General features: G+C 38.1%; 1 protein-coding gene across 1 annotated transcript in view; it reads left to right on the top strand.

Annotated features, from left to right (window-relative positions):
* The window catches only part of LOC134607811 (polyamine-modulated factor 1-binding protein 1-like), a 340326-nt gene that overhangs the window by 50878 nt on the left and 273833 nt on the right, over positions 1-15615 (top strand). Inside the window, 2 exon segments of the mRNA XM_063450371.1 lie at positions 7625-7708; positions 9044-9211. Of these exon segments, the coding sequence (XP_063306441.1) occupies positions 7625-7708; positions 9044-9211 (252 nt within the window).

The following is a 15615-nucleotide window of genomic DNA, read 5'->3' as shown; positions in this document are numbered from 1 at the left end:
TACATCATTTCGACTTGAGGAGAGCCTTACAAAGTATCCCCAGCACTTAGCGACTTTAATGTATTCTACAAAAAAACAATTTAGCCACTGTTTACTTTTGCTGTGTTTCCTTCCCTGTCAGTGTTAATTATCGCTGACATTCAATTTGCTTTATAGTTGTTCCCGCTGCCAGCTCTAGTCAGAAATATACCAATGTACAGATTTCATTGTATTTAAATGCGAGGTTGTAAATGGCATGCAATTGGATCAACATTTTCATATATTGAAATAAATTGGGGATTAAAAGAATGATATGCCGTGATCAGTTTACATTCCGATTTAAAAAAAAAAAAAGTGAGAGAGAGCCTTGAAATCGCTTGCCAAGCACTCAATAGTGGTGATTATTTTCAATTCTCCCAGACCTTTGTTGAAAAGACCTTTCTTCATATTTGGGGTGTTTTACAGTTCTGACAAGGAGATGACTGTTTTATAGCCCTATGGACAGCTGAGCTGCAGTGCTTTGGATAGCCTTGGTTATCTCCTTTTCTATAAAGTAATCTTCATAAAATATTTTAATAGAACTAAAGATCCCAACGTGTAATCTCCTGTGACATTTTTCTAGACAATAAAACCTGCTTCTTTTGTTAAAATTATATTATCTTCTTTATCAGTATGCACTGGTTTGACTTTAAGTGATTTGGAGCTATTTTTATAATGACCAAAACAGGTACTTTTCAGGACAAAATGTTAAATAAGGATCAGTCATCATGGAAACCAATAGACTGTCTCTCGACATTTGTCACTTTGCCACAGAAAAGCTTTTCCTTGCCCTGATAAATATGACCCTATATCCTCTGGAAATGTCTTTACATGAAACAATATTTGTAATATATTAAAATGGACACTGTTAGTACCAAAACAACTTTAGCTTAATTAAGTAGTTTGGGTGTATAGTCCATGCCCTGCAGTCTCACTGCTCAGTTCTCTTCAATTTAGGAGTTACATCACTTTGTTTATGCTGTCGCAACCACCCCTCCCTGGGTGAGACTTACAAGGTCTATGTGCACACTTTTTAAAAAAAAGAGTCTAAATTGTGTAACTTCCGTTATTCCCAGTATGTTTGATTTAGAATTTCATATATCCTGCTCCGTTAACAGCCCAGTAGAGCCTAAAGGAGCCTCCTGTATGTGGTTAGAGTTCAATTAACAGATCAGGAGTTAAGACCTTTATTAAAGTAAACACACTGTGCTGTAATATCTGATTGAAAATGAAACCATGCTTATGGAGGCAGTGTAAATTACAGCAAGGGGAGGTCTGGATAAGACTGCTTAAACAGAAACAAAAGTGATTTAACTGCAGAGTCACTGCTTCATTAAGCTGAAGTAATTTTGTTGCCAAGAGTATCCCTTTAACATTATTTTAATCCATGCTATGCAGGGCCCTATGTCTCCGTAGGGAAAGTAGGCACACTGTGCCTAATAAAATCTCCCTCCCTATCTCCTGCTCTGTCAGAGCACTGCCGGGAACCAGGAAAACAGACAGAGTTCCCCATCACTTAGATAAAGTCCAGCTAGAGTTAGTTTTCAGGAGCTCTAAGAACAGCCCACTGGTGGCTGCTGTCAAGTACTATGTGATGGCACATGCACAGTGTGAGCCACATGGGGCTGTGTTTAGAGCTCCTGGAAGCAGAACTAACTCTGACTTGACTGCATGACAGGAGATCTAGGGAGAAGACTGAACAAAGAGTGAGGAGATATGGTAAATAGGGATAGATACCACACACGATAAAATGTGAAAAAACAGAGAATGAACTGATAAAAGCAGAGGAAAATATGACTACTTGGCTAACAGAGAAGGGAATAAAGGACGATAAGGCATGGGAGCTACAAACTTGGCTCACTGGTAAAGGGAGAGGGGTCTGGACACATGGCCAATGGAAAGGGAGAGGGGTCATGGTGGTTACAAATATAGCTAAAGGAGAGTTGCCTTGACACATGGTTAGTGGAAAGGGAGTGGAGGTGGGGGCTGGAAAATGGCAATTGGAAGAGGAGAGTGGGTATGGAGACTTCAAACATGGCTATCTGGTAAGAGAGAAGGTGCATGGGGGCATCAAACAAGCTAACTGGTAAAGGGGCTGGACACATAGCTAATGGAAAGGGAGATGGAGGAATGGTATATGGGGGCTACAAATGTGGCTAACTAGTAAAGGGAACGGGACTGGGCATATGGTCAATGGAAATGGAGAGGGGAGAAGGAGGCTGGAAACTTGGTTAATGGAAAGGGAGAAGTGTACTGGGGATATGGCTGAAATGAAGAGGCCTCGAGAATGGATATCTGTGGTGGATTAGAGAAGGATCTGGGATGTATCTGAATGTGGTGGGAAGGAAACTGCAGATATGATTGATTGGAGGGGAATCTAGGGGACAGACACGGTCTACACACTTACATACACATAGATTTGCACTCATTTAGACATTTAGACACAATGCTACACATGTACACACACACACACTCAATCTATACGTGTGTGTTTATATAACAATGTTTATAATATGCAAACGTCAAATTTTATCTTTATTAGTTTGGAATGGGAGCGGGACAACTGAGAAATCTCTGCCCACAGGTGCTTGTATGTAAATCTAGCCCTCATGCTATTGTTAAATAAAACTGCCTTATCATCACAGTCACCCTACAAGCATTAAAAAAAAGGTTTGAACTCACCTTATGAAACACAATGCCCTGATCTCCAAGCTACCAGTCCTACCCAGGGGCGTACCTAGAGCATGTGGCACCCTGGGTTTTTATCGCCCCTCACCCTCCAAAAAAAAACATCTACTAAATGTTTTAAATGTGTTCTTTTTTAAAAAAAAAATTAAAATGTATTGCGCAAATTTGTAAACTTTTTAAAACCCATGCACCCCCTCACACACAGTTACAGGCAGACAGTCACACACAGTTACAATCAGTCACACGCAGACAGTCACACATATAGTCACAGGCAGTCATACACACAGTTACAGGTAGAGAGTTACACACACACACACACACACAGTCAGTTACAAGCAGTAACACGCAGTCACACACACTGTTACAGGCAGACAGTCATACACATAGTTACAGCCACACACACAGTTACAGACAGCATCACACAGTCACAGGCAGATAGTCACATGCACACAGTTACAGACAGACAGTCACACACAGTCACAGGCAGATAGTCACATGCACACATTTACAGACAGACAGTCACACACGGTTATAGGCAAACAGTTACACACAAAGTCAGTTACAGGCATGCACACACACATTCACAGGCAGCATCACACAGTCACAGGCAGACTGTCACACACAGTCACAGTCAGAAAGGTACACACAGTCACAGGCATGCAGTCACATGCACACACAGTTACAGGCAGACAGTCACACACACACACAGTTACAGGCAGACAGTTACACACATACACCCAGTTACAGGCAGACAGTTACACACACATACACACTGTTACGGGCAGAGAGTTACACACACACACACAGTTACAGGCAGTCAGTTACACACACACACACACACTTACAGGCAGTTATACACACACACACACACACACAGTTACAGGGAGACAGTTACACACACACACACAGTTACAGACAGACAGTTACACACACACAGACAGTTACACACACAATTGCAGGCAGACAGTTACACACACACACACAGTTACAGGCAGAAAGTTACACACACACACAGTTACAGGCAGTTACACACACACACACACACACACACACATGCACACACACATGCTCTTACTTACAGACAGTGTGGGCTGGAGGAGTGGATTCATTGAAGTACTTCCCTGGCTGGAGCCTGTTAGGTGGAGGAGCAGGGATTTCTTCTTGCTGCACCTCCATGTGCAGCAGTAACAGCAGCGGGTAAGGGCCGTGTTAAGCCCAGTCCCGCTCGCGGATTGGCCCCTCCCTGAATGTCCATATCTCCGACCCCTTCTTCCTTTTGTGCAGCCAGTTCAGCTTGCTGGTCTCTGCGTGTGAGCTGTACGATACCATAGCTGCCATGGGGCGCAGCTCACACATCCCCCATTAGCTCTCAGACCAGGGTCATGTCACCCCGCTACCTGTGGCACCCGGGGCGGACTGCCCCCTCCACCCCCCACCCCCCCTTTAGTCCGCCACTGGTCTTACCTCCTTTGCTGAGATAATGAGTTTCCATAGGGAAGCATTGGGAGGCTAGTGAGCATATGCTGCAAATTGCTGTGCTTAGAGTTTAATAGTTTTATTATTCTGTTTTTTCCCTATTCATTGACCCAGTAAACTAAACAAATGTGTCCCTTTTAGTAAACAAATGCCACATGCAGTCCAGGGGAAATTATTTATGTTCAGGTAACTTGACTGAGCAATCTAAATTAGACTGCATATTTTGGTTATACTCCTACCTTTGCTTTGGCTTTCAATGGTGCTTTAAGACACACCACACTCACCTGCCTATAGATATATTTTTAAATAAATATATATTGAGGCATACTATGCCAGTTGTCTGTATTGAATTGTGAATTTTCTCCATCTTTAGGTCTTCATGAGTAGATATTCCAGGATTTGTTAATAAATATATATGTATATATATATAATATGTGTATATATATTATGAATATAAAAATACATTCTAGGGTGGATGTAACACTCATTTAACCCCTTAAGGACCAAACTTCTGGAATAAAAGGGAATCATGACGTGTCACACATGTCATGTGTCCTTAAGGGGTTAAACATAATTTTCTTTCAGTAAATCCATCAGCTGTTAGTGTCCACCAATAACTATCATGTAAGTCATAAACTAGTGGGTATATACCAGCAAACTCCCAGACTCCCATTCAATTGAATGAGAGGAATATCGAACATCTGTGCATGTATGGGCAAAAGAATCACTACCAGGCTTTAAAAGAAAGCACACCAAAACCATCATTTATTGGCTTATTGGTACTTGCGAGACAGGCACAATGAACAGCCAAACCAAAACAATGTGAATTTTCTAAAATGCATATCCTAAGTTGCCCACATAATTATCATGTTTTGTTTTCTCATTTGCATACCTGCTTTCTAGTTTATCACAGAGATCCATAATATTTTCCTTTACAATGAATTAGAAGTCAGGTGAAAATGAGAACAAATACTTATGGGACTTTTCCTCTACATAGATAGGGTAGATGCGTTTTATTTTTTCATGCAAAAGTTAACAACTTTGAATATATATGTTAAGTCAATGGAAAAATATAGGATACAGGTGCTCACTAAAATAACAGAGTACAGGGCAGCAGTGAACCAGCAGGAATTCCCAATACATGCTAATAGTGACCAGAAATATAAAACAAAGTGGTAAACCATGCCAGAGAAGTATTGAAAGTAGATAAAATATTATATTTGTATATACATACAGGTTATCCAATGATATGATGGTGCATATAGCCCTCAAGAAAAATAAGATACAGAACAATAATAGTGCAATACATCAATAGTAAAATAACATAAATAGAATCTATAATAGTCAATTAGAAGACTAACTCACACTTTGCAGAGCTACTGAGAGCTCTGCCGTATAGCGCCTGGACGGTACAATCCCCGTCTTGTGATATAAGGATGGTGGTATAAAACGGTATCCAATACTCCACAGCCATACATATAGAAAGAGTAAAAAATAGAATACAATAGTATAGTATGTACAGTAAAATAATGGTAAATAAAAAGCAGCAGGTATCCTACTTACTTTTGAGAGCAATGCACTGCTCTGGTGATAGAAGCGTATGGTGGTATGATCCCTACCAAAGGATATAGGAAGTTTATAATTTTATGTACCAATAAAGTTCCAGCCTTTACCATCACATTGTCCGGTCCTGCTTCACTTTGAATCCTGCTTACTTCCTACATCATTTTGTGGGGATCATACCACCATAAGCTTCTATCACCAGAGCAGTGCATTGCTCTGAAAAGTGTAAGTAGGATATGTGCTGCTTTTTATATACCATTATTTTACTGTACATACTATACTATTGTATTCTATTTTTTACTCTTTCTACATATACGGCTGTGGAGTATTGGATAACGTTTTATACCACCACCCTTATATCCCAAGACTGGGATTGTACCGTCCAGGCGCTATACGGCAGAGCTCTCAGTAGCTCTGCAAAGTGTGAGTTAGTCTTCTAATTGACTATTATACATTCTATTTACGTTATTTTACTATTGACGCATTGCACTATTATTGTTCCGTATATTATTTTTCTTGAGGGCTATATGCACCATCATATCATTGGATATCCTGTATGTATGTATATGCAATTATAATATTTTATCTACTTTCAATACTTCTCTGGCACGGTTTACCACTTTGATTTTATATATGGTAAGTCAAGTAAGTCACTGTACCGTGATTGTTAAAGAGCATTATCTAGAAGGTTATCTTATACCTTTAAATCCGTTCTAAAAAGTAAAATAAATTACAATTGATTAGATTTTTTTTTTTAACCATAGTGTCACTTCTGGCAACAATATCAATGTATATATTCATATGTTGTTACTTATGCGTGAAATTCAGTTTGCATCCTGAATCTGCGACTATTTAATCGTTCTCTGATTCCCAGGTGCAATTTTTATTTTATTTCACCAAAGGTGTTCATATTGTGTTGCTGAGCTGAATGTGATAAATCATTTATTTTTATTTTTTTTATCTTAGTAAAGTAACATTTCTGCACTTTGCATTCCTTATAACAATCTATAATTGGACTATATATGTTTTGTACGCAATGACCTTGGCAGTTTGTAAAGGCGTCTGAAGCAATTATGTCACGGAACGTGATAGAAAACCAAGGCGAAAGCAGGCAGAATTGCATGAATTAGTGCAAACAGGAAATGTTGCTAAGCAGTATTAGCTGACAGTTAGCTTTTTTAATGAGGGAAGACATGCAGCAATTAAATGTTGACACACAATTATGAAATGTATAAGATAACAAATCAGTAGCGCAATAAGGGAATAAAAAAAGACATTTGTTAAAAAACTTGCCTGATGCTCTGTCATCTGAAACTGTTTTTTATGAGTGCAGGGTGAAGGTCAAGGAGGTATCTCAACTCCATCAATCGTCTGGACAGTTACAAATGACCTTTCACTTTCCATAAGACATTCAATATTCTGAATTGGAGAGATACATTTTTCTGTGTTTAGAAAATGTTGAAATTGAAACCTTTCACACCAAGTAAGGTGCTGCTATGTTTAAGTCGTTTGAACGGCTCATTCAACCCAATGTGCATTCACGCTAGCTTCCCATTAACATGGAGGTACTCACTTGGGTTGTGCTGTATCTATTAGTGGAAACATGTTTATTTAAACCTTATATGAAAAATTACTGTGTAAGTCAAGCCCGAAGCTGCCGGCAACATATACATGTGCAAGCCAATGAAAATAAAAAAATGTTTTGGATTTGTGATGTTGCTCTGTTCCTACTGTTGCCGGTTTAACACCTTGCATGCCAACAAAAGAAGCAAAGTATTGCAATCACCAACTGGCACCATGTAGAATTAAAGCAAACTGTTCTCATCCGCTTGATTGATCTTGATTCTATTCAAGCATTTTCTGAATTTATTTTTCTTAGATACATGACAAAGAATCCAAATGTGAAACCCTACAGAAGGAACTATTAAAAGCTCAAAACCAGTACTCTGCCTGTTATGATGAGGTAATCGATTTTAATTGCCTGTTTTATATTAACCTTTGCTTCCTCCCCCCTTGTTCTTTGGCAGTGTAATCACCTAAAATATACATCTATAATTAAGGATTCAGTTGTGATTGTTTATGGTTTCTGTTACCTTTAGTAATGTTTCCCAGATGCGAGCCAAATAAAAAGTATTTGCTTTTTTTGTGTTTTAGAACAATCAAAAATACATATTTTGAAAAATTACTATTTTTGTGTAAGATTCTGTCATTTTCCAATAAGTTTGATCCGTCAATTTATTTCATACACATGAGCAATTCAATTATTTGTATCCACATTTGCATTTTTTCAGGTAACAACAGAGTCTAAATCAGTGTCTGTTTAGATTTGTTTTTTTATGGAGAATACAAACACATAATTCCTCCCATCGTATATTTATTTTCCTGAATCTGGAAGAAATTAAAAGTGTTGTACTTTTAATTGACAGATTACAGCCAATAGTGGTAGCATGTGAATAAAATTAAAGTTTGAATGTGCAGATTAGAACAGTTTTGTAGTATTAAAATAAATATATGAAACTATTTCTATGTTGTAACTAAATAAAATATTAGCCAAGAAAATCAATTTTAATTGAAGCTTTATTTCTTCTAATGGACCACATTCGGTCAATGCAGTAGGTGTCATTCATGGACATCTGGTCTTTCATCCTTCCAAAGTTATTACATCTAGATCTATTGAGTCTAGTAGTAATAACATTTACAAATCAGGACATACTGAAACAAAAGGGATTACCAAGATAGACTTCCTAATAAAAACACTTATATTATGACTGCTATTTATAGAATTTTTTTTTAAATATAATTTTAGTTCATTTCCTGTTTGTTCTGTTGAAAACCGGAATTCTTTTATATGATACAGAACCAGATTTTTGACGTTATAACTGTGCAGCTATTCACCTTTTTATAAACTATTCCAAAAGACTTGCATGGTCATCAGACTTCATTCTGACTTCACTATTGAAAACATTGTTAGACTTTCATCTATTTGTCACTGTTGAACCAGTGATTACGCCATACATTAACAGCATAAAATAGACAATGACTAGAACCTCCTACTCTAATTTGTGTTTTGTTCCAACAAGCCATAATCTAAAAAAAAAAATAAACTCTAAGATATATTTAGCCTGAAACAGTTGAGTCAGTGCAAATGTATGTTGTGAATATTCAAAAGACAAGCATCCTTTTTCTTAGCTTAGATTCCATCCCTGCAGAGGAATAAAGCTTCACTTTGGGGAACATAATGTGAAGACGGGACAGCAATATTTGAAATGAACCTTACATTTATCTGTTTTACATCCAGTTACTCCACCGGGAGAAACTTTTACATAAACTTAAGGAAGAAAATATTCAACTGACAGAGCAAATCAAGCAGCAGTCCCAGGATATTTCCAAGATGAGTGAAGAAAGGAAGAAACTAGACTTGAAACTGGCAGTTGTCACAGAGAAACATAAAACTGCACAACAAGAGGTGTGTGTGCGTGTGTTACAGTGCATTTAGACTTTTTCTGTCTTAAGTGCCTCTTGTCAGTTCTGCATTTCAAGAATATAAGGCATGTCATTTGCTTTAATATAACCTCAGGACTTCATAAATGACAACCTTAAATGTGCTATTACTTTTTTATACAGTGTAACTCGTTTATACTTTATTTATTGTTTGAGGTCCATTTGGTGAGTATGCCAGAAAAGTAAATGGCAAGAAAAATGAATGTACTTTTCTTAAAATAAATACAGAAATACATTTTGTTTATGATTTCAAATGCAATTTTTTTTCTTCTCTGAAGTAGAGAGAGACATTTGCATTTAAATAGCACTATTTTTTTTAATTTTAGAAAGCGCTATCGTTCATGAAAAACTATTTTAAAAAATAGGGAAATTTCTATCTTAACACATAAATGTATATATTATTTGTAAGGTTTTTTTTTAGTTTTTTGAAAGGCTGTAAGAAACGCAGACACATCCCCCAAAAATCCTGAAAAAAAAAGTTTTTTTTGTTTCCACTATATTATTATTAACATATGAATAGTTAGTTATTTGATTCAATTATTGGATGTAATATTGCTGTATGGAAGAATACATTGAGTGTGTGAATATGCAAATAACTCTAAATGCAGGTGCTCTCCAGAGATGGAATCCCTGCAGAGTGTATAATCTCTATAAATGTGTAAGTATAGATGTATACTTTCTTTGAGTCAAGCAATTAAAAGGACACTTCAGTCCCCTAAAGCATTTCACCTTGCTTAAGCTCTGTAGGCTTATTTTATAAAGCTGGCAAAAACAATATGGACTTTTATAAACCCCCATAGTAACACCTTCCAGCCATAAAGCAGACAGTGAGGAGGGTTGAGCTACAGTTCAAAGTAAAAGTGAGTGCTTCTCATTGAGATACACTTGTTTAATGCTTATCTATGAGACACATCTAATTGGACATTTGTAATAGTAACTCCACTAAAAGTAAAGACAAATAAGTCGGTGGGGCCTGATGGAATACACCCAAAATTATTAAACAAGCTTAGTGGTGTACTAGCAAAACCATTAACAGATTTATTTAACCAATCATTGTTAATGGGAGTAGTCCAAGAAGCCTGGCAATTAGTGAATGTTGTGCCCATTCACAAGAAAGGTTGTAGGAAGGAGTCGGGCAACTATAGGCCAGTAAGCCTTACTTCAGTAGTGGGGAAAGTAATGGAAACCATGTTAAAGGATAGGATTGTTGAACATCTAAAATCACATGAATTTCAAGATCGGAGACAATTTTTTTTTACTTTGGGGAGGTCATGCCAAACTAATCTTTTTGAATTTTTTGATTGAGTAACTAAAATAATAGATCAGGGTGGTGCAGTAGACATTGCTTATCTTGATTTTATTTTAAGGTTTTTGACACTGGCGCACATAGCAGGCTTATCAATAAACTGCAATCTTTAAAGGAACACTATGGGGTCAGGAACACAAACATGTATTCCTGACCCTATAGTGCTAAACCCCCCACTTAGCCCCCTTAACCCCTTAAGGACCATACTTCTGGAATAAAAGGGAATCATGACATGTCACACATATCATGTGTCCTTAAGGGGTTAAAAGCAATTAAAACTCACCTTATTTCCAGCGCTGTGCGGATCCTCCGGCACTGGCCCGTCCCCTTGGTGACATCATCAAAATTGCCATAGGGAAAGCATTGGATTGGCTAAAATAGGCAAGGGACAGGGCCAAACGCTGTTTTGGCCAATCAGCACATACTCACAGAGATGCATTGAATCAATGCATCTCTATGAGGAATATTCAGCGTCCCCATGCAGTGCGTCCCCGTGCCTACAGTGCAGCAGTGCCCCAGGAAGCACCTCCAGTGGCCATCTGAGGAGTGGCCACTTGCAGGTGTCCCTAGGGGCAATGTAAACACTGCCTTTTCTCTGAAAAGGCAGTGTTTGCATTAAAATGCCTGAAGGCAATGATTATACTCACCAGAACAACTACATTAACAACTGCACATTTTAGAGTGGCCTTTTATCGTGGCCAGCCAAAGGCACACCTTTGCAATAATCATGCTGTTTAATCAGCATCTTGATATGCCATACATGTGAGGTGGATGGATCATCTCAGCAAAGGAGAAGTGCTCACTAACACAGATTTAGACAGATTTGTGAACAATATTTGAGAGAAATAGGCCTTTTGTATACATAGAAAAAGGCTTAGATCTTTGAGATCAGCTCATGGAAAATGGGGGCAAAAACAAAAGTGTTTCATTTATAATTTTGTGTATATTTTGTGTATATATAAAATTGTATTTTTCTTAGGGAATAAACTAAACCTAAGGACATACATGGCTTAATACTCTGTACTGTGTGAAATGGCTACACAAGAGTATTGTATGTGTTTTTGTATTATTCTACAAGAAAGTTATTAAGGCTAAGAATTAAGTAGATATGGGCTCACTGGACCTAGATAGATGCTGCCATGCATTTGAAGTTCTATATTTTGTTCAGATGAAACTTATGAGACAAGGGCCCATCTGATGATCGTTTTCATATTTCATCTTTAGGGGACTAGGGATAGGATGAAAGAAAAAATGAATGGAGATTTCATTTTTCTTTTAATTTCATCTGAAAACTAAAACAAAATCGATATTTAATGAACGAATGGTTCAGTCCTGAATTTTCTTTGGTTCCATTTGTTAATTTTTTATTGTACGTTAGATGCTGTAGCCAATGACAGTACAGCAGTAAGCATTTTCTGACATGAATCATGTGACCACAATCATGGACCAATCATTATCATGCAGTGCTGGGAAGTGTTTTATTATCCAATCATTTGTCGATTTACTGCAAACATTTGACCAAATCTAAGACTGCCCATCAGTTTTCCATCACTTCCTGATAATGGAAAACTGGATGTGAGACTGTTAAGTTGGTTCAGGTTATCTTTTGAAAGAGCTAGTAGCTGGCGACAGTGATAGAGAGAGAGAGGACTTAGAAGAGATTGGAAATAATCTTATCAGTAATTTCTAATTGATAAGTGGTTTAAAACCACTGCAGATGTTTCCATTTTTCCACTATCTAAATGTGATAACCAAATGAAAAGATATATAACATTTCTGCTGAACCAAAAATCTATACATTTTGAAATTAACCAAATCAAAACAAACTTAAAGGGACACTCCAGACCCCTAAACTACTTGTGCATGCTGAAAAGCTTTATGTGTGAAGAATGTGTCCTATTTTATTTGGAAAAAGTTCAGATTTTAATAGAAATTGACACTTTTAAAAATAAATTATACTGATTACACCCCCCTGGCTTTTTTACATTCTTTATTTTTTGTAGTGCATAGGTAGATATACAAAGCTCACATAGACATTTTTGCACAGGTACATACGATAGGTACAGATGTAGTATAAAATGTCAAAGTAAGGCACTTTTTAAATTAATAAACAAGATAGAACACAGTGCAACCAGTCAACACCTAATAGATGATCAGAGTAGAATGTGAAGCACTGGGTGTTTAAATTAGCAGAGAGTATATAATCAAGAGAAATCAAAAGTTAATATACAGGATGCTGGAAAACAACTGAATGCAATTAACATGTAAAACACAAACAAGCTGATAACACTGCTGCACTAGACATGTGAGCAGAAAGCATTCTTAGTAAACAACACATAGAAAATATAAAATGAGGATGCTCAGAAGGAAGCTAAATCTAAGTGGTGAGTACTGAAACACCGTATGGCACTTATGTAGTAGGCCCTCATGTGAATGGGAAATGTTGTTCAGCCTACTCTCTTATTTGGTAAGCTCTGGGTATACTTGAATTGTCCTTTTGGGAAGTTGACATGACTGTGGCTGTGCAGGGCACCCCTCCAGCCCCAGACTCATGCCATGGCTTGCTCCTTGTCACCACGGACCCGGGTTTCACAAAGTCCAGGACCTTCTTAGCCAGGAGGTTACGGAAGGGCCAGACAATGCCATTTTTGCTGGAGTTTCTGCTTCCAATGTGGTTGGTGCAATGTGGTGAATACGTGCTTGGTACGCAGCCTAGGTGGGTATACAGATCAAGGAACATGAGCTTGTTGAATATATTCACCCTGAAGGGGCTCATCATCACCCTTGAGGTTCTTCCCATCGGTCAGGTTCCTGAAATCATAGTGGGGGAGCTTCCGATCGCATCTCCAGCTGTGCCTAGAAGTATTGCCACCAGTTTCAGCAGAGAGCACCCAATACAGTTGCATGTATCTCTGCAGCTCAGTGTCAGGCTCTGCCTCACTGGACAAAGGCCTCCAGCCATCTTGTGCTTGTTTTCAGGGAAGTAATTGGAGGCATCCTCATTAGTTGGAGGAGTTATAGAGGTCAGGGAGGGTAGGAGTAGAGTCGATCTGCTCAGCTGACTTGTTAGAAGTGAAATCAGATCGGCTGCCTTTGCCCAGCCTAGATGCCTATGGGCCTCAGCATGCCGCCACAGTCTCCAAGTAACCGGGTGAGGTGTCTGTAGATCTGTAGATAGGTACTGTGTGATGGTGGTGATAGCTGTGTTTTAACTGGGGTTATTCTCCAAAATAGGTAATATGTGCGGGAGCTCGCTCAACACACCTTTGATCTGCTCAAAGACCAGTCTCTGCCCCCACCCGTACTGGATTTCCATGTAGACAACTGGTCCTGTTACTTCCTGGTTTAGTTAGCTAAGTTACACTGAACTCAAAAGACAGAAATTGCCCAGAGCACCTGCCTTGCACAGACTTCTCATTGTGCTGCATTGAGAACTCTGTTATTGAACAGTCTCATAAAGCCTGGACTGGGTTAGAAGAGGAGGGCTTGCAAAGGCAGCAGACACAAGATCTGCAGTTTTTGCAAGCAATATTTAAATATAGCTCCAATGAAAAAAATGCATAATTAAATGCATGCACGTTTTCATTTGGGGTATATCTACTAAACAGCAAATGTTATATATTTTGAGCAGTGGAGTGTCCCTTTAACCCTTAAGGGCCGCGGACATACTAGGTATGTCTGTCAAAAATGGTCCTTAAGGACTGCGGACGGTATGTCTGCAACAAATATGAGCGCTGGAAGCGATCGTGATCGCTTCCAGCCACTCTAAGGGTATTGCACCAATGTCTCCATGTCAAGGCATCCTTCAATACATCTCCTGACTGCCAAGCCGCCCGCTTCTGGTTTTCTCCACGTGGCGCCTGGCAATGTAGCAGAGCATCGGAAGCCATCAGGCAGGCTTCTAATTCTCTGCCTGTGTGCTGAGTGCCTTGAGGCACTCAAATAAATAAATAATAAATAAATAAATAAATAAGGACTTTTAGCCCCCCAGAGAACCCAACACACCTATACATGGTTGGTATCACTGTATTCAGGAAATGTTGCTGAACACATATTGGGGTGTTCTTTGGCAGTAACACATGACAGGAGCTGATAATCCGTGCCTAAAGTACAATGTGTGTGAAAAATAACACAAAGAAATTACTACCCAAAACGTTGACAAAGACTGGTGGTAGAATTAAAAGTGTTAAAGTACGACTATTTGAAATACTCTAGGGTGTCTACTTTTCAAACATACATGGTTTGATGGGGGTAAATTACATTGGCCGGCTTCAAAAATGTCCCAAATAGAACATGAGTGCATAATGCTTAGCTGTGAAAATTCCAAGTTGGAAAACTGGAATGTGCACCCTCCAAATAAGCCCTTAGAGAACCCGACACACCTATACATAGTTTGTATCACTGTACTCAGGAGATGTTGCTAAACACATATTAGGATGTTCTTTATCAGTAACCCTTAACCCCTTAAGGAAAAGTCAATACATGTATTCTTAAATTGTTGTGTGTGGGTTTTTTTTTTGGCATAGATTGGTGGTAAAATGGTTGCATGAAAAGAGTCAAAATACCTTAGGTTGTCCTCTTTTAAAAAATATACACATGTAAAGGGTTATTCGGGGATTCCTGACAGATATCAGTGTTACAATGTAACTTTAGTTAATTTTTTTTTTTTTTTTTTAAATGGTTTTGAAAAAGCAAAGTGCTACTTGTACTTATTGCCCTATAACTTGCAAAAAAAAAAGCTAAGAACATGTTAACATTGGATATTTCTAAACTCAGGACACAATTTAGAAACTATTGAGCATGGGTGTTTTTTGGCGGTTGAAGATATGTAACAAATTTTGGGGTTCAAAGTTAGAAAAAGTGTTTTTTTTAAAAAGATTTTATTATATTTTATATTTTTTTATAGTAACTTATATGATATCATAATAAAAATGAAAATAATGGTATCTTTAGAAAGACCATTTAATGTCGAGAAAAACTGTATATAATATGTGTAAATGAGTAAGAGGGAAATTATAGCTAAACACAAACATCGCAGAAATCTAAAAACAGCCCTGGTCCTT

The sequence above is a fragment of the Pelobates fuscus genome, chromosome 4 (assembly GCF_036172605.1).
Source record: "Pelobates fuscus isolate aPelFus1 chromosome 4, aPelFus1.pri, whole genome shotgun sequence".
Lineage (NCBI taxonomy): Eukaryota > Metazoa > Chordata > Amphibia > Anura > Pelobatidae > Pelobates > Pelobates fuscus.
The sequence above is the reverse complement of the archived record's forward strand: the minus strand, read 5'-3'. Positions and strand labels throughout refer to the sequence as shown.